This window comes from Thamnophis elegans, chromosome 1 (assembly GCF_009769535.1).
Source record: "Thamnophis elegans isolate rThaEle1 chromosome 1, rThaEle1.pri, whole genome shotgun sequence".
Classification (NCBI taxonomy): domain Eukaryota; kingdom Metazoa; phylum Chordata; class Lepidosauria; order Squamata; family Colubridae; genus Thamnophis; species Thamnophis elegans.
In genome coordinates this window covers 84,886,372-84,914,076 of record NC_045541.1, presented here as the reverse complement: position 1 = coordinate 84,914,076, position 27,705 = coordinate 84,886,372, and the positions used below count along the sequence as shown (strand labels likewise).

At 37.4% G+C, this 27,705-nt stretch overlaps 1 protein-coding gene across 1 annotated transcript; it reads right to left on the bottom strand.

Moving 5' to 3' along the window:
• Positions 1–2,048: 2,048 nt before the first annotated feature.
• COPB1 (COPI coat complex subunit beta 1) lies at positions 2,049–25,956 on the bottom strand. Its single transcript, XM_032222851.1, has 22 exons — positions 25,774–25,956; positions 21,219–21,369; positions 20,397–20,626; positions 19,788–19,957; positions 18,612–18,726; positions 18,089–18,181; positions 17,439–17,576; positions 16,709–16,828; positions 15,771–15,878; positions 15,506–15,652; positions 14,047–14,192; positions 11,748–11,844; positions 9,903–10,063; positions 8,004–8,124; positions 7,241–7,468; positions 6,917–7,096; positions 5,367–5,511; positions 5,147–5,266; positions 4,746–4,891; positions 4,077–4,166; positions 3,047–3,202; positions 2,049–2,371 (listed from the first exon to the last, which is right to left on the bottom strand). The coding sequence occupies exons 2-22, from the start codon at positions 21,307–21,309 to the stop codon at positions 2,312–2,314; spliced, it is 2,862 nt and encodes a 953-aa protein (XP_032078742.1). The 5' UTR covers positions 21,310–21,369; positions 25,774–25,956; the 3' UTR covers positions 2,049–2,311.
• Between the last annotated feature and the right edge of the window lie 1,749 nt (positions 25,957–27,705).

Genomic DNA, 27,705 nt, shown 5'->3' with positions numbered 1-27,705 from the left:
TGATGATGTTGGAAGTGCAGAATTGATTAACGCGGATGTAAATCGTGTGGGGAAAAGTCAGGGAAGCCTTATGTAAGTCAGCCTGACGATATAAATATCAGGCCAATAAAAAAAGAAAGCAGCAACCTAACTGCCAGGTGGGACAAAAAGTCTACTTATCTACCAAGTATTTAAGATTAAAGGTTCCTTGTAAGAAGCTGGTACCAAAATACATTGGCTCATTTCCAACAGTAAGGATTATAAACCCAGTCACCATCTGTTTACAACTCCCACCATTATTAGGAAAGACATAGCTTGTTTTCCACAGTAGTGTTCTCTGTCCAGTTTGAACCTCTCAGCTGAGAGAACCCTGTCCTGATCCACCCCCTCCCATGGATGTAGGGCGGAAGCAACATTTTGAGATAGAAGATATCCTAGATGCGTGGAGAAACCATGGCTGCTTACAATACCTGGGGCTATGGAAAGGATATCCATTTTTGGAGGCATCATGGGTGTTACAGTGAGGATGTAAACGCAGGTCGATTGATCACCAAATTCCACCAGAAGAACCTGACCAAACCGGGGGGGGGGGGGGGGGGGAGGGAATCCAGTGATGTGAACCTATCACATTGTATATGCTCTTTTCCAGATGCGGTCTCCATGCTAGGGGGGCAGCATGTCAACCGGCTGCGCCCTGCAGCTCAGGGCTCCCATTCAGCTAGAAGGGGTGATCGCTCTCCTTACCCATTGCTGCTGAGAGGAGGGGGTCGAGTAGTTATGCCAAGCATCTGCTACACAGCTGATAGCGGGAACTGATGTTTGGGATTGGAGCAGGCGCAATAGGGTGTGCTTAGCGTCTGTGCAAGGAACAAGCCAACTTTCATTATGGACATGCAGAACTTGGGGGGAGGTGTCTGGGTGGTGGGGAGGAGCCGTGGGAACACTTAAAAGGTAGAGGGGAGCACAGAGCGGAAGCTCTGAATTCAAGTCATTCTAGTATTTCTCTGGGTGATGGTTGGAATGTGCCGGTGTGTCTGGGATAGAACTATCTTACACTTTGATCTGTGTGTTTCGTTGTTTATTCCTTGTTCACCAAACTGGAACCTGACATCAAATTTCAAGTTGATACCAAAGTAGCACCACAAGAAATGGCTAGGTTTACACAGCATGTTAAGCCATAATATGGCTTCATTGTTTTGGTTTATAGCTATGTGGGAACCAAGCAAATGTTGGGCTTTTTAAATAAGCCTTACCTTCATTCAGTATGTGAACCCAGCAATGATTCATCATACTTGAATTTTGACATTCATTTTCATTTAATATAAAAGAATTGCTCAGAGTGCAAATGTACTAATATTGGAATGACCTGAAGTTCTGTTTCATGATCTGAAATTTTGCTAGGTATTTTACTCCTGAAGATCACAAGTCCAGAGAAAACAAATCCAACTTAAAGGGTTAAGAATGTGCTCAAGTCCAACGCCTAAAAATAATCCCATTTGCATGTATTAAGTTTAATGACACATTGGGGATAGAGCCCCCAATCAGAATACACAGTAACAGGCTTCACCGCTGTTACACTGCTTACTGGAATGCATACCACCTCAGGAAACATGGTCTCCTTGCTAATTTATATGAAATTAATTCATTCCAGACCACCTTTTCTGGCATGGGCCCCGCCCTCTGGAACATCCTCTTCCTCAAGGTGAGATCTACCCCCCATCCTCTTGGCCTCCATAACAGGCTAAAATCCTAGTTCTTTTGACTGGCCACGGGACATTCCATTTTGGAGATGGTTTTTGGAGTAGGAAGATCCCTTTCCACTCCATAGTATTCTATTTTTAAAACTTATTTTTTAGTTTAATATTTAAATGTTCCATATTTGTTTTTATTATGTTTGTAAGCCACCCAAAGTCACTTGATAGTGAGTTGTGTGGCATATAAATTAAAGGCGTCTATGTGTGTATGACAAGAAATCCTAATTTTGCTCCTCATCTATCCTAAAGTTTACTATGAAACTTTTGTTAAGATCTCAATAATATAGATCTGATGTCCAAGTAACACACCACAGCTATAGAGAATTGTATTTTATTTTAGTTTGGAAAGAGTACATGTAAGAGACTAGACAAATTGACTTTTACAGACATAGAGAAAAAATATATTTGAAGTTTTATCAACAATGATCTTGAATGATAAGTAAAACCTAAAAATTATTTACCGGAATTTATTCATTACAAGTTTGGCTTCTACAACCCAAAAACACAGAATATGCAAAATGTTCTGATCCCCAACAAGCAAAATTCCAAGCATTTAGTTGTAAATGTTCAGAAGACCCTTATAAATTAGTTTTCTTCTGAGAGAGATTGATCTTGTCACCAAGACTTAGCGCCATTCCCTGTAAGGAACAGAATGACAATTTAAATAATCATTTCAATATTCATTAATTCAGTAAGGAAAATATCCCCCCTTCCCCCAAGTGTGCATCAGCATGACTCTTGAGAAGATTTTTAGGAAATTTGGAGAGTTTTATGAGAAAACTCTCAAATAATTAAATTGTAGTTAATTCTCCAGTTCAGTGCTGAACACATTTTCTCCTAGTTTCTCTTACAACTATAGCTCAGAAAAACTTTGGGTAATGCCTTTTAGTCAGTTAACCTTTAGTTACAATCTTAAAATTTATCATTTCATAGCAACCTCTCCATTTGATGCTATAATAAATCAAAATCCATTTAGATCATCCCATAAATGATGCAAAAGGCGGCTTCCTAATCACGAGGGATAGCATCCAATCACAATATTCTCCTTTCTTCAGAGCTTTCTGGATTATGAATGTGCATACTGAACAAGATGAAAATCTTATAATTGAAAACACTTCTCACTGATTATGTGTTTTTTTGTCAGAATGAATTTAAATCTAATTTTATTACATTCTGATTCAGGATAATGTGCTACATCAGTCAATATACAGTAATCAGATTAATCATTCGAGTAATGATAAACAGCAAATTAAGAGCAAATATTTCACCAATGTAAAATGTTCCCAAATTTAAGGAGACAGCTGCATAATTACCTGACTTTTTGCCCGAATTCTTATGTGTCCCGTGACTGGAGCATCAGGTCCAAGATGAATTGGCTTTTCAATGCTGACATTAGCAAGTGCGTCTTCTCCAAATATGGAGCGTGCATACAGGTTGGCAGCCATAAAGCCACAATAACCTGAAAGTGCCTAGAAAACAGTATTTGATGCAATGTTTATAAATATATATTTTCCCCTTGAAGCTCTTAATAACTGAGCAGATGTGTGACTTAATGCTTTATCTTTTTCTCATTACATTAGGTTTAGGTTTAGGTTTATTAGATTTATATGCCGCCATTCTCCCAAGGACTCAGGGCGGCATACAACATTAAAAGAAACACATAATACAAAAGTTAAAAAAAAATTAAATAGAATATCACAAACCCAATTAAAATTGACAATGACATTTTTTTTTTAAAAAAATTGAATTAAAATTAACAGTGATCAATAATTTATTTTGTTTTGTTCAGGCAGGCTAGCTTGCTGGAAAAGCCAACTTTTTAGGGCGCGTCGGAAGGACCAGAGATCAGGGATTATACAAAGCCCCGGGGGCAGCTCATTCCAGAGGGAAGGAGCTCCCACAAAGAAGGCTCTCCCCCTGGGGGTCACTAGCCGACACTGTCTGGCCGACGGCACCCTGAGGAGGCCACCTCTGTGGGATCGCACTGGATGATGGGAGGCTACCGGTGGCAGTAGGTTTTCTTGCAGGTAATGTTTGAACATTACAGTTCAAACTATCCCAAAAGCAATAAACATATACTCGCCTTATTTATCCAATAGCAGATTTACGTGAATGGACAGTGAAGCCAAATTAAAGCAAATTTTAAATCCATTAATTTCTTTAAAGTAATATTAGTAAACTGCACGTCACTGGTGTTCTTTGCACCAACATATCTTATACCATTCCAAGGATATAAGCCTCAAAAATAGTTTTCAGCAGATGCATCCCAGGCATGAGTAATTAAAAAGGAAGAAGTACCAACAAAGCCCCAAATTAATTCCAGATCTGGATATAAGATCTTACCTTTTCTGGGGTAAGGCATTTCATGTTAGTTGATTTTAAGATATGTTGCAAGTATTCATTCAGATCCACTATATTGGTATTCACTGTAACCTTCAAAAATAAATAGAAATCAAAAAGAAAGACAAGCTGTCTTTCAATCGATAAACAATCATTGAAGACATGGCTTTTAATCTCAGATTTCTTTAAACATCACTTGGGTTTTTAAATGGTACCATCAATTGTACTCTAAAAGAACCCTAGTTTTCAAATACTTCAACATAGCCTACGAGGATTTGTATCCATATCCATATCAATCAATCAATCTTTTTTTTTCCAATATTTTTGTGGATGGTGATTTCAATATTGAATTATTTAAAACCTGATACTGATCAAATTCATTATTGTTTATAATTAGTGATTTATATTATGTTAACCAGGTATTAATTTAAAGCTTAATAGTGATTTTTAAATTTTTCTTTCAGCAATGTAACACATTTTATAACTTTATAAATAACGAATATATTTTAAGAAAATAATCTCTGTTCCATATTTATGTATTTATATCTTATTAACTATATTTTAGATTTTTATTTTTTTAGATGTCTCATATCCTTCATGGGTTATATGTTTCTTTCTTTAAAATGTTCAGTAATAAAAAGTATAAATATTGAAACAGTTTATAGAGCTCACTTTGTTCTCCCATTCAAATTCTGCCCACATCTGACGGAACTCAGCATCAGTACAAGTAGCAGGCTGGATGTAATCCATGATGTCAATGTGTATGTCACTAAGAACAACACAGTTTCTATCACTGGCTGCTCCAGAAACATCGTATACTAAAAAAAGAGAAACAGAAAAGTTAGTAGAAATTAACAACATACCTTGTGACAGTTTTGAAGCTGAATAAAACACACAATTTCATTCTGAAAAGTGCCACATTTCTGAAAATAGTATCCCCCAATATTTTAGGTGCTGCTGATTCCTATATTGTAATATACTGTATATAATTTATTCAACCATTCATTCATTTTCTCTGAACAGGGACCTGACACTTTCAAAATCCCATATAATATATAAAATAGAACATTTACCGATGTTGCCAAAAATAATTCCATTTTCAGTGGAAGCTACTTTCACATTTGCTTTTATATTGGCAAAATCATGAGGCGCAAGAGTCAGAGGAGATGGCTTTTCCACCAGCTTCAAGTCACCTAATTAAAATGGTTTGAAGGGAACACGTCAAGACAATGTTAATGAGAATCACAGAAAAAATGTCCAGAAGAAATAAGTAAAAAATAGTGGATTACTTACCCAACGTAGCCAATTCTAGTGTACAATTCTGCAAAGTATCACTGGTCTGGTTTACCACAAGCACATCTAACACAATATCATACTGGTTGACATGGACATATGCTTCGGCGTAGACAGGATCTGAAAAACCTGTCAACTGAGTTACCTATCAAGGATAAGAATTTTGGAAAAAAATGCATATTATTGTTTTTATTAGCAATACAATTTAATCCTGTTTAGCTCAATAGCAATATAGCAATAGCAGTTAGACTTATATACCGCTTCATAGGGCTTTCAGCCCTCTCTAAGCGGTTTACACAGTCAGCACATCGCCCCCACAGTCTGGGTCCTCATTTCACCCACCTCGGAAGGATGGAAGGCTGAGTCAACCTTGAGCCGGTGAGATTAGAACCGCTGAACTGCAGATAACAGTCAGCTGAAGTGGCCTGCAGTACTGCACCCTAACCACTGCGCCACCTCGGCTCTCAAGTCACTCTTGGTCTCACTAATATCCAGTGGTGGGATTCAAATAATTTAATAACTGGTTTGCCCAGAGTCAGGTTGGCTATTGTGGGAGGTGTGGCCCATCCCTGTGCCCCAGCTCTGGCACACCTGCAGGACAAGCCTACAGCAATGGCCAACCTGACCCTGGGTGAACTGGTTGTTAAATTTCCACCCTTTGGCAAAATGCTGTTTCCGAGGGTGATTGTCTGCACATTGGTCTCGCGGCTGTTTCAGACTTCTGGGCATGGCTCATTTAAGAGGCAAGGTTTCTGAGGAATGAGGAGGGGGGAGTTACCAAAGAGACAAGGAGTTGATGCTCCTGAGCGAAAGTTCACACGGGAAGATGAAGAATTGGGGGGAAGTGGAGGGTTTCCCCCTTTTTGTGGAGCTGTGCGTGGGGGGTGTTGGTCAGTCTGCGGGCAAAAGTGAGAGAGGCGAGGGATTAAGTTGGTAGCATGACTGAAGTTGGGCCCAATGTAAGGGAGATCGCGGGGTTAGTTTGGCCAGGCAGATTATTATAACCCCCCACCCCCTGCTATGAAAGTGGATCCTGGGCGCTATGCTGCAATGGAGAAATGGACAACGGAGCAGCCAGCACAAGGGAAGGAGGAGCAGGGAAAAGAAAGAGGGAAAGTGGCCTTCTCCTTCCCTCGTGCCAACCACTCTGTTGGCCGCTATCCAATTGCAGCGCCCAGGATCTACTTTCATAGCGGGGGGAGGGAGATTGGACAACCGATTCACCTGAACCGGTGCAAACGGGCTGAATCCCACCACTGCTAATATCCCAAAGCTATTAAAATGATTTACTGTATTCCAAAATACAATTACTCTTTCTCACCTGCATGGCAACTCATACTTGGAGAAATCCAATCATAGTTAAATGAACTTCATATTTAAAATTCTAATAGTCGTTCCTTGTTTCGCCTAAGAAGCCATGCTATTTGATTCTCTTCACCCACAGCTAAGTCCTATTTGTATTTTCCTCCAAGGCTTTCATTACATTTCCTATTCAAAATGAGATAAAGTACTTCCCTGGATTAAGACCGCCTGGGAAGAATCTATGTTACCTTGTTGAGCTTGGATGCCAGTGGGTCAGCAGCTTCTTTTCTCTGGGTATTTCCCATAGCTGCTAAAAGACTGAGCTGAAACTGATCTTCCTTTGAGCTCATTTCATTTTTAGCAGTGAGCTGCATAAAAGAAATAGGATCATCTGGCTGAATGGTCACGTTCCTCTTCTCAGACTCTTTCTGGTGTAAGGGGAAAAGAAAGAAATGGTTAAGAGAAGTGTACACAAAAAAGAAAAGGCTTCTCCTAAGAACTGGTCCTTGGCATTGGAACTGAATTGATGTTTTCCAATGATCTTAAGTGCAGATGTGGAGATCAGTTCTCACCTTCTGAGACAGCTTCTCCTCTTCCAGCTTGGCAGACAACATATGAGAAAGGGATTGCCGGCACTCCTTGTTGAAAATATCATTCATCAGAGGGGAACATTCTGAGAGCACTTTCAGGCACAGAGAAATCCGATCCACATCATCATCTGTGATTGGCTTCTTGGGGAGAGATGATTTGCCCAAATGGAGGATACTGGCCATAAGCAGCATGGCCTCAGCTACAAAAGTCTAATAAGGAAGCAAGAGAGATGATAATAAAACTTACATTTCTTTTAATCCCATGCATTCCACTATTCTCTTCTTCAAAATGACATGTAAGGCTGAATTAAGATCTAACAAAGTAGCAATTACAAGACACAGGCTACTGCATGCTAAATATGTCCAAAAACCATAATGGACCCCCCCCCCCCTCTTTAGGGAAGATGGTTCGGCAAGCAATTTCTAATCATCACGGTTTAAAAAAGTCATCCAAGGTCTAAATTGTGGTTCGTGGTCTCTTTCTCTCTCTAAATTAAATAAATAGATAAGGCAGTTTTACAGCGTACGGTCTCCCTCGATTTATTTCAAATACTGTAAGGCACAATAAACCAAGCTGCTGCCTTGGGAAACCTGTGCAATAATAATATATTATCCTGACAGCAAACAGTTTGCTCAATTGTGCCCCTATATGAGACTGCAAAGAACTATAAGCAAGCTGAGTACACAGCTATTGGCTAAAAATTGAGATTTAATTATACAAAACTCTCTATGAGAAATCACTTACATTTTGTTTCTTCTTTTCTTGAACCAGAGTCACATAACGTAAAGCAATCTTGGTCAGAGTTGTTGCAAGGGAAGCCGCAACAAAGAAATCACCATCTAACAAAAAGCCTCTCAGTGGAGGTCTGCAAAGAAAAGGTAAAATTAACGTTCAGAAAAAGAGCATCTGGAAATCCCATGCGTTCTATTTGAGTTTAACTGTATGAAGGAGTTTGTATTCTTAATAGTATTCTACTGGGTTTTTAAATGATATTTAAACGATATATTATAGTTGCAACTTTCCTCAGATAGACTCAAGACATATGATGAATACAGGAGCTCGAGTTTCAAATGCCTTTGGGAACTCTGAGCTGTCTCCTGCATCTAAGGTTCTTTCATTACAGTTTTAACTTCTGGGGAGTTCATTAATTTATGTACTAAAAGGAAATTTATGCTTCAGTAACTTTAGATAATCACTGTTAACTATTACCAACCTAATACTGGCTGGCAAGAGGTACATACTTTACATGGTTAAGGCATCCATCTAAGCAAGAGGTACCAAAGAATTATGAGAACAGAAATTCACAAGTGGTCAGTAATAAAGTCAATTATCTGTTCCATCTCCCTCCAAAAGTGGATAAAAACAGAGCAGAAATTTTGGTGTTTGTGGCAAGATTCCACACTTTAGAAGACATCCATGAATCCACCAAAGAAGTAGCTGAAATCTCAGTCTTTTTTAGGGTTCTATAATTCTAGTACAAAAATACTAAAATGGATGAGAAAAGTCTGCTGCCATGACAATGAATTTCATTTGTCAGGTACAAGAAACGAAGGGCAAAAACAGAGTTCAAAAGCATATTATCTATACCCAAAACTCTGATCTACTAATGTTCAATGCAAATTGCTGCCAAGTAACAGCCAAGAGACTTTGGTGTGTGTTTGTGTGTGTTTGTGTGTGTGTGTGTGTGTGTGTGTTAGGGCTGGACTTAAGTGTCTTTTAGAAGCATGGAACTCCAAACCTATGATACATTTGACCCCACCCTCAGACTCAGCCTAGTAATCTCCTACATATTTTTTTTGTACAAGGCTTATTAAATAAGCCATTTTTATGGCCAAAATGTACAATTAAAAAACTCATTTCAGTCTTTTCAAATACTTCTATTATAACACATTATTATCATTACATTCTGAACTCTAGCCCAGCAACTTAAAAAACCAAGTACAATATAGATATTATGAAAGATAAAATAAGAAATCACGTTAAGTGACTTGTGCAAAAATAAGAAAAAAAACATTACATATGTGTTGTGGCCCAGCAGGAGCCGTTGGAGCTGCCACCAGACAGTGAGGGGCCCTATGAGTCGGCTCTGGAGGATGTGGAGGACCCTGGACAGGGTTCTGACTCTGAGCAGGGCGCAGAGAGGCTAGTTGGCCACCATGAGGCGCCTGAGCCTTGGACCAGTGGGGAGAAGACAAGGGAGTGTGATTGTGACGTCATGCATTGGAGCAGTGGGGAGGAGACAAGGGAGTTGTTCCTGGATGCCCGGCAACGGAGAGCTAATAGGCGTAAGGAACAGTTACGCAGTTACAGGAGATAATTGCACTCAGCTGGTGGTAATTAGGCTCCTCTCAAGACTATAAAAGGAACGATTGTGCACACGCCCTTTGGAGGAGTCAATGTATTCACTAGAGCTGGAGAACTCTCGTGGCTAGCTTGGCAGGCTGGATTGCTGCCAAGGTTAGTCTGTGCTGGATTGCTGCCAAAGTCTGGACTGTGCTGGATTGCTGCCAAGGTCCTGCCTGTGTGTTAATAAATCCTTGAAGTATCTTTGTCTCGGCGTGCTTTGGTGTAGGACAAGGGGGGTCAGAACACATATGTACGTTTAGATATAAACCATTCTAAGAACAGCAAAAACGTAAGCACCTCTCTTCTTCCTTTTTGGCAGGTCTGGAGCTACTAAGAGCACTCTGGGTAGCATAAGTTCCCATTTCAGTTACCAGCTTTTGGGCAGGACCCACGGTGATTTCCTCCTCAGGTTTTAGCTCACCAGCTTCTTTCTTAATTTCAGATTCTACTATTGGGATCTGAATGTAAAAAAGCAGCAGCAGTAAAGTGGTTAAAACACAAACTTGCTTTCTTCTCCTCTCATTCAAGCTTAATATTCTTGAAGCTGTTCAATCTGAACTTACTAGTTTTCAATGTGGTTACAATACATATTAAGAAACATGCTTAGATATGTGCTTGTTACTATGCCAAAGTTAACTTTTTTCCTAGTGGGTTTGGTCCCATGAGAGGGTGAGAGGGAGTCCATGAAAAGCACTTTAACTTCGATAAAAAAGGCTACTGGCAAGTTTCACACTCTAGGACTTTTTTTTTGGAAAACCTCTGCCCCCGAGGCTTTGAAAGTATGAGAAGTGCCCTGTATGTTCCTGTGAAGATGACTCAGGTTGTCCTTGACCCATATATGTCCTTTTTGTTTTTTCTATAGGGAATCTTAGATTTCATATATTCAACTGATCATTAAGAAATTCCCTAGTAGAGAATAAAACTTTGGTTTGCTTCTTTTGTTTGAGTAAAATCCAGATTGCTCAATTTTGTTCTTTCAAATGTACCACCCATCTGTTCTTATGAGTCAAAACTAACCCAAAACCATGTATACTTTGCATACAGATACATACAGATCTCTCTCTTCTCTCTCTCTCTCTCCATCCCTCCCCCCTCTCTCTGTTGTTTATATTTGACTTCTGGTTGTAACAAAGATGATTTCAAACAATAAGATAAATGCATTACAATCAAAAGATGGGAAAATAAAATATAGGTTTAGGAAATCTGATTATTAATAATCTTATTACCACTGTTTGCATTACATATGTTGCAATGAGAAATGGTTGTAAATTCCAACTTGGGTTCAAATGAGGAAGTTTGTGATAGTGATGGGGATTGATGGTTATCAGCCTTCATGGCAGTGAAGACCATCTGCTGGAAGACTAGTGAGCTTCCTTGTGCAGTTGTTTGGCCACTGTAAGAATAGACTGCTGGAGTGATTAGGGCAGGGATCCAATCCAGCAGAGAATTGTTTATGTTCCTGTTAGTACTCATAAGATCGCAATATTTGTAGAGTTGTGTAAATTTATTTCATTTAAGGTAAAGCCATCTCTTCATTATTACACAAAATTCTTTAGTCAAAAAACTTTGGGAGCAGGAAGACAATTTGGATTTGATCTTGGATCTCATTAGAATTTTCTGTACCATCTGTTAAACAGTGGATACAAATTCAACATTATCTGAGCTGCTTTGTAAATGTGCTGTTGGAAGTCTCATAATTGTCTTCGCTGTACGTTTCCCCAATACCGCTTTCAAGGATTCCCGATTAAAACAAGGGCAGAAAAGAATTATTTCCACTGGGAGCTGAAGGTTGGCAGATACAATCCATTATCTCAAATGCCTTCCCAGTTAATCAATGCTTTTTATAAGAAAGTCCCTATTAATTAGATTTCTGTCAAAAGATTGCTATTAGTTTCCTTCCCCATCAAAGAGATGTTCAATTACTTCAATGTAATGACACTCTGTTCAGAGTTTGAAACTCTACTAGAAATTAGGAATACTATCACGTTGCTTTTTGTTTAAAGAATTCCTAAATGCATCTTCAAGAAACGAAGAACCAGCTTCAAGATTCTATAGAATTTTTTAAAGACCATGATTTTCCTCTGAAATACTGTACATCAATTTAGAAAAATATTTCCAATTAACAAAAGTGCAAACACATACCTCTCCCAATGATCTACGGACCTCTGTCATTACACTTTGTATATCTTCCTGTGTGCTGCAGTATTCACCAAGGATCCAGAGTGCTCCCCGATAAATTCTGCAAAGCAAAGCAAAACAAAATAAACCACAATTGAGACCAAAATTTTTGTTGCTAAGGAAGCCAGTTAAGTGAGTTTTGCCCCATTTTACGACCTTTCTTTCCAGTTATTAAGTGAATCACTGTAATTGTCAAGTTAGCAATATTAAGTGAATCTAGCTATCCCATTGATTTTGCTTGTCAGAAGGCTGCAAAAGGTGATCACATGACCCGGGTCATTGCAACCATCATAAATACATGCCAGTTACCAAGCAGATGAATTTTGATCACGTTACTGTGGGGAATGCTGAATGTGAAAAATGGCCATGTCACTTTTTTCAGTTCTTTGTAACTTCAAAGAGTCCCTAAAGGAATGGCTATATGTCAAGGACTACCTATAATCAGCCAGGTTATTTATGATAATAGCTATGTAAAATAAATAAATCATAACTTAAAGATGGTGTAATTTCCTTCCAAGAAATGCACTTTTCTACTCCATTGATCCAAGAGTGAGAGTCAATTATGCATATAAAAGCAGAAGAGCAGCAAAATAACTCTTCTTCTCTATTTCTTCCTGCCACCAGTAAAAACATCTTTCCAGCAATACAATGAGTTGTATAAATGTCACAGATGCACGCTTGTGTCTAAGTAAAGGAACTGCAAAGAGAGGGCTGCCAGTGCAGGGACAATTTGTCAGGTAGAACAGAAAATGTCACAGGAATGAACTTTCTGCAACTGCCGTATTTTTCGGAGTATAGGACGCACCTTTTTTCCTAAAAAAGAGGCTGAAAATCTGGGTGCATCTTATACATCGAATACAGCATTTTTTGCCTCCCGAAGCCCCGCCCCTTCACCAAAATGGCTGTGCATAGTCTTATGAAGGCTTTCAGAGAGCTCCTGGGGGTTGGGGAGGGCAGAAATGACCAAAAAATGGGCCTTTTTGCCCCCCCCACCCCCCCAGCCTCCAGCAGCATGCTATAAGCCTCCATAAGGCTATGCATGCAATTTTTTTGACAAAAAACGGGCCCCTTTTTGTGAAAAACGGGCCTTTTGGGGGAGGTTTGCAGAGTACAAAAACTTTTTTTTTCCTTTCGGAAAGCTCAAAGTGATTGATGAGAATTAGATTGCTCAAGTGCTGTGCCAGTAGAAACAAGTCTTAGGTCCTGCAGGTTGTCAGATTTCCTTCTCCAGCACATGGATAAATACACCTGGAAACATCTACCTACCTACTCTGTCTCTCTCCCTACTACCTACTGTATTTCTCTCTCTCTCTCCATCTACCTATCTACCTACCTATTCTCTCTCTCTCCCTACCTACCTACTGTATTTTTCTCTCTCTCTCTCCCTACCTACCTACTGTATTTCTCTCTCTCTCCCTCTCTCCCCCTCTATCTACCTACCTACTTTTTTAAAAAAATTGCCTTTTCAAAACCTTGGTGCGTCTTATATTCCGGTGCATCTTATATTCCGAAAAATATGGTAACTAACAAAATTTACTGATAGCAAAATCCTATACCTATCTAAGTTTTCTGACAAATTCACCCATCTATTCTCAGTATATACAATTGCATCCCTGAGAGACCTTTAATACAAATTGTAGCTTATTAATTATGCTTAGTATTCCTCCTGAAACAGAATAAATAAATATATATTATTTGAAAAATAATCCAGGTTTCCTGGATTTCACTAATATAAGATTTTTTTTTAAATGCCCTCTTGGACATTGCCTTTTTTAAATCGTATGGGCTAGAAAAGGGCCAGTTTATATAGATGAATGAAAATCAAAACTCCCTGAATGTTAATCTACATATATTTTACTCAGAAACTGTCACTTCTACTTCAGATTGCTTTAAGTATTTAATGCAATTCTATGATAAAGTGCAATGCAATTCTATGATAAAGTGATGTAACAAAGGCTGCAATCCTGGGAATACAGCCAACTAAATACAATAAGATATTTTCAGTAGGTATTAGAGAACTGCAGTGCAGGCTTTTTTAAGGATGAGATTTAGATCTAGTAAGTTTTATGTACCCATCAAAATGGAATTTTAAATGCATTCAGAGACAAAGAAATCTTCAGCAGTAAAATAAATTCCTACCGCAAGAAAGTCATTTGTATATGGATTATTTCAGTGGTGCTGACGGTATTACAAACACCAAACCTTAAAAGTCATACACGTTGAAATTCAGGTAGTGAATTTTCAAGGCAGATCTTAAACTTACTTGACAGACTTAATCGCATGGAAGACGTCCAACATTTTCTCTACAATTAACAGCCTGAGATTATCAAAACGCTGAATGGCTTCACGAACAAACTCCAATACATCTGCAGCTGCCGCTTCATTGTAATCACTTAAAAACTCCATCAACTAGGAGAGTGAGTATGAACATGAGTATTACAAAATTTGGAACAAACCACTCACTGTCTAATACCAGATACAGAAAGATGGTACCCGACTAGGTGTGCCAGCAACAACCCCCCACCTTCCACCATTAAATTAAACACTACTAAAATCTTAAGAATTTGGTAAAATTTGGAGATTTAATACGACTGACTCATATCTTTGCCTGGATAATTATGGACAACCATGGGATGACATAAAAGATTAACTTTAGGCAAATACAAGGTTAAAAATGGGAATGACTGCCAGTTTAAAAGCATTTGTGTTCAACTGCTTTTGACATGACAATTTACACTGACAAAAGGCATTTGGGTGCAACTTATTAACACCATAGTACATTCAACTAATAACTCAGAGATCTCTTAACATGTAGATCAGGAATGCAGAATGGAAGGTCTTCAGCTTAGTAAAAGATGTGTTATCTTAAATGATAGCTGTGGCACAGTTCACTTTTTAATTAATATAACATATGTGAAATAGATTTGTCTGGAATGTTGGTCATGACCCAGTAAAGCTAAATTATGAACACTTAAATGAAAGTGACTTATCTCTGTAAACAGAAAATTCTTAATACAATTCTATAAAAAGAAATTGTATGTGTGTGAGAGAGGGGGGAGGGAGAGAGGGGGGAGGGAGAGAGGGAGGGAGAGAGAGAGAAAGAGAGGAAGAGGGAGGGAGGGAGAGAACAGCCTCGCCAATAGGCTGACCTATAAAGTATTCAATCTCATTTTAATCTACTCCAGAGGGTAGATTTGGAAAGTATATTGATTCTACCATGAATCCACCAAACTGATTGTTAACAACATTGTAACCTCGGTCCTTTAAAATCCAGCTCAGAAAAATGAATGCAGAATTTTCCTAACCCCACTGAAAGTAAATGGGAATGGAATAAGAGTTAAGATTGAGTTGGAAATAACTCTGGACCCAGAACCTAGATTGCCTGCTTTTGGGCAGCTAAATTAGGTTAAAGTCAAAAGGTCATTGTTCTCCACTATTTTCAATGAAATGAAAACATATGTTTAAAAATATCTACAAATTAAATTAACCAATTAAACCAATCCTGGGGCTGGATGAAGCAAGCACCAGGCATTGGGTAGTGACTATTCATTACTTCTCAAATAAGTTAGAAGTATCTCAAAGATAAACAGTTAATTAAGGAAGGAATGTATAGGAGACCTGAATTAGAGATGAATAATGATTTTGTCCAAAGTTAAGCTGATATCAGCGTACTAACAATAACATGTATTGCAGAGCAATGAAAACAAAGTTGATTTACATACCACAGGAATGACGTTGGCAGCCATGTCTGGGAACCGAACACTACAAGAATGTAAAGTCCGAACAAGCAACTGTCTGTATTTATCAGTGTCTTCATGCTCAGTCACATTATTTGTTTTAATGACTTCTTTCTTCAAAACAATCACCAACTAGTGACAAAATAATACTATTAATTATGTATTATATAATTCTGCACAATGTTAATTTTACAGTAAAATAAGAATCTATATATTTCCAAATAAATTGATAGAGTAACATTTATTTTACCTCTTCTACATTTCTGGAAGATACAAGATCAAGAGCCAACTGTAATGTCTTTTTGCGAACTTCCAAATCAGGAGTACTCAAAACTCTCAGTATGTCCATAACCAAATCCTGAAATAAAACATATTTCATTTATAGGCATTCATTAACCAGCCTGGGAAAATTTAATTAAATTTTGTATAGAATTATAAGAATTTCCAAACAGCATTAAAAAGTATTACAAATGAAGAAATGGATACTGCAACTAGTGGCATATCACAGAAATTAGAACAAAACTGCTATTATTAAAAAGCAGACTTTGAGAGAGTAAGTTAAAATCAGAGATGTATGTTTGAAAAGTTGTAAAATTCATTCTTGACCTGTTTAATAATCAAGGGGCCAACTACTGTCTTCATTTTTACAAGAGCAGACTGGTATTTGGAACCCCTAAAGCAGGGATGTCCAACCTTGGCAACTTTAAGACATGTGGACACCGGCTTGGGAATTCTGGGAGTTGAAGTCCATAACTCTTAAATTTGCCAAGGTTAAAAACCCCTGCCGTAAAAAGTGAAAGCTAAGAAGTTGCCTTGAATGGTGTCTACACCAGGTCACCAATTACATCATGACCCACATCTCATATTGTTACCTACTTCAAATTCTGACTCAAATATGTTAAGTCATGATATCAGAGTCCCAATGTTATGGTGAAAATTTTGTCCTTTGCCCTCCATTGAAGATTCCCATAGTGGTGTGGAATTTTGAGCAGAAAAAAAGCATACTTAGAAATGTGGTTCCTTTGTTCTCTTACCAAGGAAGCTTTTTTTAATTCAAAGCCAAAAATAAAAGACCACTTGAGGTGTCACTATATTCATTAACTCCATCCCTTTCTTCACAATATACTATTAGCATTTTATGTATTTACTTTAATTTAGGGGAACAAGTGTAGTTTGCATTGTACTTACTTGTAGTACTCTTTCATGGGAAGGGTGATCCTTGAGTTCAATCAAGCGATCCAGGACAATCAACTTCACATTGTTGTCACTTTCTTTAATAATCAGGTCAATATAGCACTGAGCTGCTGCCTTAAGTTACAAGACAGAATTAAGGTATTTAAAACACTCCACTTTTGTGATACAGAAAAACAGTTAAAAAATAAATCAATAAAATACAATCATTTAAGCAAGTACAACAACTTGCAAAAGTGGAAAAATTTGGAAGTCTGTATTATATTTGTGTACATTTAAGCCCACTTTTACGGAAATAATCCAACTTGCAAAAGAGAAAAAACCAGGAAGTCCTATAACATTTGTGAAGATTTTAAACCCATTTGCATGTGAAAGATTGGAAATAAAATGTTATGTTTCAAGTATCTTTCTCTTAGATAAGCCATTTTAGTGACTTATTGAAACTCGAAAACCAACAATGGATGCTTTGGATTTTTTGAGTTCTCCTTTATATTTGTCATTATTTTCCCTGAAATGTTTGATTTTGATTCGGTGAAAATTTCTCACACAGCTTTTCAGTTTCATGCACAAGCCAAATAGTTCTACAAAGCAACCAGATTTCCCATTCTCCTGGCTCACAACACTTTCCAAACCTGGTTGATAAGCATTGTTAATCTGCATGAAGATTGCCTAGTCTCTAACTATACAGTATTCACACATTTTAGTCAGATACAATGCACTGCAGTACCTTGACTGCAGTTGGAGCACTGGAAAGAGTGACTAATGTTCCTGCTGCTTCATATTTTACTGCAGGGCTCGATGATTGTAGTAGATTGTAGATACAGCGAATAAATCGGGCTCTTTCTGATGGATTAGCATGACAAACCTAAATTTGGAAATGAGACAGAAACATTATTTATGCAGAGTATTTTTTTTAAAAAAATCAATTCCTTATTTCCTTTATAACTCCATTAGAATGGAAGACCATCATCAGACTATCTCAAAATACTCTGTATTTAAAAAAATACAACTACAAATGTAATAAATTTCAAGCAGTACATTATTTCACAGCTTCCTATTCTTTTGGCAATACAACCCGCAATTGTGAATCATAAGAATTGAAAAAACCTCAAGCACAATGTATAAACACCAAAAAGATTAATGGAAGATACAGTTATCCATAATCATAGATGGTAGAAACAGAATTGTCTTCTATTGCTTGGATCTAACTCTCTTTCCATCTAATAGTGTATACTCTGGCTTATGAAATTCTGTCACAATTTCTTCTCACTTTTCAAATTACTAAAAACTCATGACTGAATCTTATTTCAGTAGCTTGTTCAAAGGTAATTGATTTCATTGTTACAGATAGTTACAGATTGATTTGTTTCACTGTACCTTATAGATTAGTTCCACAATAACCAGCTGGAGAATATCACCAAATGTCTGGACTTGGTCAATGCAGGTACTCAAGTAATCTAAAGCTCGGTCCTTTAAAAAAAACCAAGTATGAATCTTGCTATACTGATTTGAAATTTAACACCACAATATTTCTTATACATAATCATATTTGACATTCCATCTATGAGGGACCTAATTACTTTATCATAATTATTATTTATATAGTGTCTCCCAAATCTACAAAAAATAAAACAGCGATGAAAAGTATATTTGGGGGGAGGGGGTTGGGCGGAGGATTAGCAAACATGCATCATAGCACTGGAATTTTCTGGAATTTCTTTCAGGCTGTTGAAGGATTAGAGTTCAGGGATTTGCATAGTTTTAGATGATAGATGTGCATAATGAAACTTAGGCAAGCATGACTCAACATATATCAGTGAAGAAATAAAACTGAAGTGTTAATGTCAAGTTAACAACAATTATTAAATAAATATCAGAATTAGGTAGGCTATATTTTTACCTGATCAGCATGAATTAGCATCATGAAGGCATTTCTTTTGCAACTTGCATCTTTCTCATTCACCAAAAAATCATGGATCAGCTCAGGGGCATCAGGTATAAGATGTTCAAAGTTTCTTTAGGGAAAGAAAGCACCAATAATACTTAGAAGCAAATAAATTGGATAATACAACATACAGAAACCACATCCAATTGGGTGGATGAGGGAGTTAAAGAACAATTCTTCTTTCAAGGTATGTAATTTGCATTTCAACAAGATTTCCCTAATTGGTATAGCTGTATTTCTGCAAAAGCAAAAATTCACCAATAGTGTGAAACTGTAAAACTAAAATTGTATCCATGTTAGCAAACAACTAAAGATTAATAGGAGCTGAAAGTTTGATTGTTTGCCTTCTTATTTTTTAATGCACTGTTTAACAAGATACTGGCAAGTATGTAAAAGTGCTTCCTAAGACAATCTAATGACCAGCTGGCAAGTAAAATAATTTCATAAAGGTAATTTATGGCTTATGGCCTAAGCTTGGCATGCTAATTCTTTCAATTTCATTTTTCCAAAATTTACTTTACTTCACTTGCATCAAAAATAAAATAAACATTTCTCAAAATGAGAAACCCAAGACAAAGGCTTATACCAGCTTCCAGGCTAATAGGGATATATTGCTGATATACAATTTATTTGTTATATATTATCACCTACAATGTATGATCTACCCAGATGTGTATAATATAATTATATATATACAGAAACTACTATAATTTTTTTTAAAAGATAACATCAGATTACTTTAAAGCATGACTACTATAAATCCTTAAATGTTAGTATTTTCATTATGCCTATGAATTTCAGCAGAAATGATACCCTTTCATTTTAATATTTGCAATTTATAATCTCAAATATGTGCTAATGTTATAAATGTGTCTATAAATGTGTCTATACACACACATGTATGTATGTATGTATGTATGTATGTATGTATGTATGTATACACACACGTAATTACTCTGGGGTTTAATCTTTTTTGAGAAATATCAAAATAGATAAATGACTCCGTAATTAAGCCAACAAAATCAATTTCAAGAAAAAAAATAAACAAAAGTTTACCATTTAGCTTAACATTTAAGCTTAATACTTTTTTATGTGCAGGCTTTTTGATATCAGTCAATAGATAGAATTTACCTGTAAATAGTATAAATTGCAAGGACTGCATTTCTGCGCACATAACTATGACGATGTTCCAGACATGCCCGTATAGCTGGCATCAATGGCTCTAGCAGTTCTGGTTCTTTAAGTTTGCAAAGAAAACGGAGGGTGGAGCCTCTGATAAATTCATTTGGATGTTGAAGATCCTAAGACAACAAAATTAACAAAACATATTACAAGATTTATATCTAGTAGTGTCAGCTATCCGATTACTCTCTGCTTTGAATCCATTTTAGATCTAGGCATGGCCCTATTCATATTGTTTTGCTTTATACATTTTAACATGCATTATGTTTTTAAAATATATATTAAACACTTAACCTAAAATATCCATTTTTTAATTCAATATTTCAATAAAAAAAGAAGAGTCTATTTTTTAGAGAATTAAAAACTGGCATAAAGTGACACCTGGCTGTTTTTAGCAAGATGACATCCTAAATGCATTTTGAAACCCAGATCACAAATCATGCAATTCTAAAGATTTAGCATATTTAAATGTATATGGCAATTGGTCTTATGCCCAGTAAACTTCTTTGTAGTTGCTCACTGGGAAACAGAAAATATTAATCCAATTAAAATATTTACCTTTCTGTAGGCATCACAAACAAGGATCATTTCTTGCAACAATCTACCATCTGGAGTAGTTTTGGGAACAATCTCCCAAAATACTAAAAGCAGTTTCTTTATGGTGTGGTCTTGAAGTGGCAGCACAAACCGAATAATAGTCATCAGAAGTCCTGGTAACTTTTCACCGTTTAAGATCATTATTATCACTTTTTTCAAGGCCTCGGTCTTCAATTTTACATCTCCTTTTTCTGTTAAATGAAGACGTTTAAAATAAGCACAGCGTATGTTAGCAATGTATGTTATTTTGTGCTACAAATCACTTGTTTGCTTATTTTTACACTTCTTTTGGATATAACTATGTTATCAATAGCTCTTATACTTTGATGAAGGTATGCTAACTTCATAAAAATCTAGTTTTAGATGCAAAGCAGATGCTTTGAATGCAGAATAGATGGTTGCCTTTGAGAGCCATTTTCAGTGTGCCCAGAGCTTTGTTTTATGCTCAACGTATTTTCAAAATGCTCAAAACAGCCCATTTCATAATTTATGTAAAATTAAGTTCTGACAGTTGCTTAATCACCTGTCTCCCTACCTGTCTCTTTCATTCTAATTATTCAAACAACTCATGTTTCTAAAAGAACTTTTCCTTTCATTGCTCTTAGTTTATTAATCACTTCAGCTATTGCTATGTATTTTAAACTATTTATCTGCAATATCATTGCAACTTTGTAATATTTAAGAATTGTACATTTTGATTGCTTAATTGCAAAATATGCTATTTAAATTTCTGATTTAAATACACCTAAAGCTATAAGCAATAGCCTAGGAAATGTTACTTACCCAAATCGGTCTTTAAATTTATTTCAGATGGTGGCTCTGAGTCCATTGGCACTATAATTAACGTGTAACAGACATTCTCTGCAGCCGTCATTGTGGTTTTTTTGTACAACGCTTTCCCAATGTAAGTTCTTCCAAATAGGTCTCAGAAATTCTAGAAAATAAATCAACAGAGCTAATTATTCATTATGATTCTGCATGCAATTCAGTAGAAAATGACAACAAATTCTTCTGATAAAAGTTGAATTTTCTAATTCACCAAAGCACACAACACAGAATTTTCATAAACAGAAGAACATTAGGGGAAAAAAATAGGAATATTTAATCTCAGGGACATTCTACATTTTAAAATAGTCACTTTGGTTAAGACCACACACAGTATAAAAATAAAGTTGACCATGTTTCACTAAAATAACCAGGCATGATTTCAAGTTACACACCTAAGTACATAAGGTACACATTGTTGCTACTTTTTCCAAAATCTAACCTAGTATCAAACACAGAGGACTGCCAAAACAATTTCTTCAACCCCCCGACCCACCTGCAGTTTTAAGAATTATTTCAGTGGTTCTTAAATTGTTTGACCCAATTACCCTTTTTTTCTAGCCTCAAATAGTGTCTTTATCCCCAAAATAAATCCAAGAATATGTTGTTTTATACAAGCATCTTGGCAGCAACAGTCCCATACTGGATCCTAAATTCACAAACAAGTGACTCTCCTCTTAATGGTTTAGCCAAACCACTTCAGTGCCCCCCCAAACTCATCCTATGAAGATGCAGACACAGAGGTAACACAACTATGGTGGCAAGACAAGATGGGGAACTCTCTGAAATAACTCCTTCAAAAAGACACAGTGCTTAGAGCCATAGCTTCAGAGAAACACTTCATATATTGTTGGTCTTAATGGTTTTACATAGTATCACAAACACCTGTCTGATCTACAATAGGTTCAAATAACCATGGAAATTGTACATGCACTAAATCTTTGTTGGTTTATCAGGTGACATGCTTAAACATAAAATTCTAAGAAGTTTTTGAATCAGAAACAGTGTACCTATAGAATATAAATAACCATAATGGAGTTTATCCATACTAAATGTAAGTATTTTGGTGCCTTTCAACTAAGACAATTAAGAAATATAATTAGATATATAAACAACATTCAATGGATATAAACAAAAGTTAGCATTAGATCCTGTATGGATTGGATGATACCATTCCTTCTGACACAAATTAATATATAGTTATCTGAAATCCACACAAAATCACATTTGGAAAATATGGAGATAATTTTTGCCTTATCCTCTAATGCACTCTTTTAAAATTTAAAGCTACATTTGTTTTATAAAAAGGATTTTGTAGAATCAGAGACTTACCGTAATTATGTTAAAATCTGTTATTTTAAAAAGATAGGTCACAAATCCTAACCTGCTTTTAGAGCAGTCAATCTTTATCTTTTCCTTCTAAATCTTTGGGACACAATCATTAAAAATATTACCTCTAAAGAACAGGTATATATCTACTTTGACCCTTGTCAGTATTATGTAACCTTTGTACATCAAGTTTGATAGTCTTGAAAATCTTCAATAAACTATTGGCAGCTGAGTTCAGATTTGAAATTAGTCAATCTTGTAGAAGTTAACACAGCAAAAAGTTTTGAAAAATCCTCTAGTGAAACATAAATTCATTCAAATCTGGTCTCTTTTATTAGCTACATTATCAATGTTTCTTAATAGATAAACTTTATACAAATACGACTGGATAAAAATATCAATATTTAAACATTGAATTTCTCTGTATGATTCCATACACATTCATATTTTTTACTTTCTTTCCTCTTCTTTATCTTTGTCCCTAATCTATTTTTATTTTTTATATTTATTATTTTAATTCTGCATTTTTCTGGTCCTGCAATTATATTTATTTAGTAAATGATTTTATAAACAAATAAAGAACAAATAGTTATTTGGACCAATCATATTAATAAAAGATAAACAGAAAAAATGGATGAAAGTTCAGATATTGAGAAGTTCCAAATGAATACTATAATTCTTGTGAATATTCAAGAAAAAATAATGTAAATACCAGTACATCTGAAATGCCAGATAGTTTACAATTGTTTGTAAAATGCGATGTCCCCTAAGCTTTAGAAAGTAAACCAAATTTTTGTTATTAAAATTTCCAAATTGAAGGGTTTAAATATTCTTTTCTGGAGAAACTATGTTGACAACTAAATAAAACAGATGGATTATAAATATTTCACATGTTTATACATAGAAGGGACAGAGAGAGAGAGAGAAACACACAGAGAGAATTGAAATATATGACAAATGACCAAGAATGATATGCTGGGTTGTTCTGAATGGCTCAATATAAATCTGATTACTGTGAGAATTCCATGAACATACAAGAAAAGACTTGATGCTGAGGGTTACTGGAAAAATCCCAAATTAAAGGGGTCAATAAAATACGATAATGGCTTTCCTATAATTTTATAACAAGGCTGCAGTTAGGCTTTGATCAGCCCATCTAAAAATGGCATAATACGAATTCGACTTAATATAATACATGTTTGCATTTAAGATTCAATCTGGGTTTGTGGCATGACCCATGTTTTGTCACTTTTTAAATCATTGTGATTTGTACCTTCTTTAAATAAGTTATAAACAATAGGTTATACAGATCTTTATATAACAGATAAACAATAAACTTCCATATAAACAGTAATCATTTTCAAATCAAGCACTATTCCAAAAGACTAAATGGATATATCTGCATACAGTAGCTTCCTTTGTGAACAATATGGGAGACATTTGCTATTGCATTCTTCCAGGCTATTTTTATTCCCCCAACATCCCAATATATGCTAGTGGACTTCTGGGCTTTCCTGAAGATTTCCCACCCAAGTACTAACCAGATCTGAGCCTGCCTAAGCTTTTGGAGATCAGCTAAAAGTAAGCTACATCCTGCTAGCTGGCTGGAAAAGGCAGAACCACTATTTATGACTTTGAGAGACAGTTAAAAATTAATAACATTTATAATAGAATAGAATATAATTCTTTATTGGCCAAGTGTGATTGGACACACAAGGAATTTGTCTTTGGTGCATATGCTCTCAGTATACATAAAAAGACAAGATACATTTGTCAAGAATCATAAGATACAACACTTAATGATAGTCATAGGGTACAAATAAGTAATCAGGAAACAATCAATATCAATATAAATTGTAGGGATACAAGCAACAAAATTATAGTCATGCAGTCATAAGTGGGAGGAGATTGGTGAGAAGACTTAATAGTAATAGTACTGCAGCCTTAGTGAATAGTTTGACAGTGTTGAGGGAATTATTTGTTTAACAGAGTGATGGAGTTTGGGGAAAAACTGTTCTTGTGTCTAGTTGTCCTGGTGTGCAGTGCTCTATAGCATCATTTTGAGGGTAGGAGTTGAAACAATTTATGTCCAGGATGCGAGGGGTTAGGGTTAACTGCCTAGATCAGTTTGGAGGATTTACTTTTAGTTCATTTAGCAAATTCCCTCCTTAGTGGCGTTCAAAGGCAGGATTGACAGATCTATATCAACCTGGGGATGCTCTTAATCTGAGCTCCTATAGCGAGTCGTTTGATGTGGTGGTGAAGGGCACAAGGTTACAAACCAGGATCCTGAATTTAAAGTCCTGCTTTAGTCACCAAGCCAGCCAGACCTTGGGCCTAGCCCTAGAAAAGAGGCAATGGCAAGCCACGTGTGAAAAATACGGCCAAGAAAGCTGTAGTAGGTCCAGTTTAGGTAATTGCTAATTGCCGGGTGTGAAGACTGACTGGAAGGCACAGGAAAGGTGAGGAAGAACAAGAAAACAGTAACAGTGTTGGAAGGGACCTTGGAGTCATCTAGTCCAACCCCCTGCTCACACAATAGACCCAATCCCCTGCTCACACAGTAGATTCAAACCGCCGGCAAGCTCAATGTCTTAGCCACTGAGTCACCGTCAGCCACTATAAAAAAGCCGAGTAGATGGTTGACATTGATGGACCCTAAGGGGCTCTTTCGCCTGCTCTCTAGTTGGATAGCTCCTCCTTGGCCCAGCCGTTCAGAGGACCAAACACCACCGGTGCTTTCGGAGGAGCCCCAAATGAATCCCTGGAAGGCAGGGAAGCTCCAGCCCCAGCCGAGCCATTCAACATCCCGCTCTGCCTTTTCATTCATTGGGAGGGAAATCCCTGAACCCGCCGTTCTGTTATTCCTAACGGGGATAACCTCCCCTCCCGATCCCGCTTTGGCAACGGAAGGTCCGCAGAGCCCACCCTTGCCACGACAGGCCGGTCTGCTTTAGGCCCCGCGGGAAGATCCGAAAAGATGGCTCTTCGGGAAGGGAAAGTCGGGTGCAGACCGGAGAGGAAGAGAAAGGAAGAAACGGAGGTGGAGGTGGCAGCGGAGTCCTTCGCCCGGAAAGCCCGCTGCTTCGGCCCGCTGCCTGCCTGCAGACATCCATTCGGTGTTACGCGGCCACTTCCTCGGCCCTCCCAGCCCTCGGCAAAACCGGTGGGCGCCTCAGCTTACCTCAGCCGAGGGACCCCGTGGCAGAATCGGAGGCGGCTGTGGAACCCGGGCGGCAGCGGCGGCCGCCTCTTCCTCAATGGGCCCCGTCGCACAGTTCCCTTCCCCGGTTGTACTTGGCACCGCCGCCGCCTGCTCCAGCTGACGTGGAAGCCCTAGGCGCACAGGCCACCTCGCGACTACGGCGGCCCCATCAGGACACGCCTCCTCGGTTAGCAAAAACGCTCCCTGGCTTCGGAGAAGGCCGTCCTCTTCTGGCGAACTTCGAGCGCCGCGCGACTCGGGGCGGAAGCAGGGAGAAAGGCCGAAGAGGGCGAGTGTGGGTGCGCCCTTCAAACACGTGCCTGGGAACTTAGTTTATGTAGTTTACGGGGATACTTGGTTTTTTTTTTTTCAAAACTTGCCCACAGGACTCGCTAAGTTAAGCACAGTTTGAAGTACCTAACCTAGTTACTTGTTGTCAGAAAGTTGCTTTTTTTCAGGAGGCAAGTGGGCTTTGTTTTTTGCTTTTGAAGACGTTTTGCTTCTCATCCAAGAAGCTTCTTCAGTTCTGACAGGATAGTGGAGAATGGAAGGATCTATATTCCTTGCAGACAGTTGGGTCTTTTGCATCCTTTAAGATAGTGGTAGTCAACCTGGTCCCTACTGCCCATTAGTGGGCGGTCCAGCTTTCATGGTGGGCGTTAGGGGTTTGCTGTAACTGCTTTATAAATTTTATAAAGTAAAGTTACTTCCCTACTTTATAAATCACCATTACTGTGGAACCGGTGGGTGGTTAGAAAATTTTACTACTAACAGATACAAAAGCGGGCGGTAGGTATAAAAAGGTTGACTACCCCTGCTTTAAGAGGATCGTTGAAGCCTTGGAGGTTTATGTATGTCCTCAAGGTCACCTGAGTAGTTCTCCTAGTTCTTGTAGTCTTGCCATTTTTTCTCTCTCCATTCCTACTCCCACAGCATTCACAGGGTGTTGACTCCAAATTGTATAGCTAAAAGTCTGTAGAGATTCTCAAGTCATCCAGGTCATGGTCATCCCAAAGGTGCTTTTTCAGGAGGCAACTGGACTTTGAGAATCTCTAGACTTCTGGTCACTTGTTACACATTTTCCTTGGAATCTGTTAAACGCCCCATTTCAATTGTTTACATTCTGGCTACTTAGGTAGACCATTAATATAAACCTGGCTTATTAAAGAACCAGATTTTCCTTACCAAGATAGTTGCTCCCCTCTCCCCCCCCAAGAAATTTCGCACGTTAACATCCTCACCTTTTTAAAAAATGTCCTACGGATACAGAATGCGTGTATAAATGTATACCTAAGTATAGAGAGCCAGTTTGGTATAACAGTTAAGTCACCAAGCTAGAGGACCCTGAACTCTTTTAGGAATGAAGCCAATTGTGTGATTTTGGACAGTCACTCCCTTTTAACCCTAGAAAGCAGGCAGGACTAAAAACTGGTCCAGGCAGTTGCCAGGAATTAAATGATCCAAAAGCCCAGGTGTGAATTCATTTGAAAGGTTACAGTATAAATTATCTGAAGTCTATTTGGTTCTTTGTTTTACAGCAGTCAAGAGTTCTGTCAGACACCACAAAATGTGTTAAAAGCTTAATTTCCAAACCCACTGATTTTACAAACTTTAATCCACATTTTTTTACAGCAAGTTTTGAGATTGTTCTACCTCCACACTTTATGCTTGAAGCTCTCCAACACTCTGATATAACTTAGTGGCTCTTAAGATCAGCCACATTTATTGTTTCCCCTTTTTTATTCCTTGCTGGAAATAATCCTTGAAAATCGGATCAAACTAATTTAAAGAAATTCACAGAGAAAGATATTGCAAGAGTCCATCTCCCTATCAATTCTGCACATTCTTGATGAAAATCTTTCTCTGTGAATTTCTTTAAATTAGTTGGATCCCATTTATATTTTCAACTGG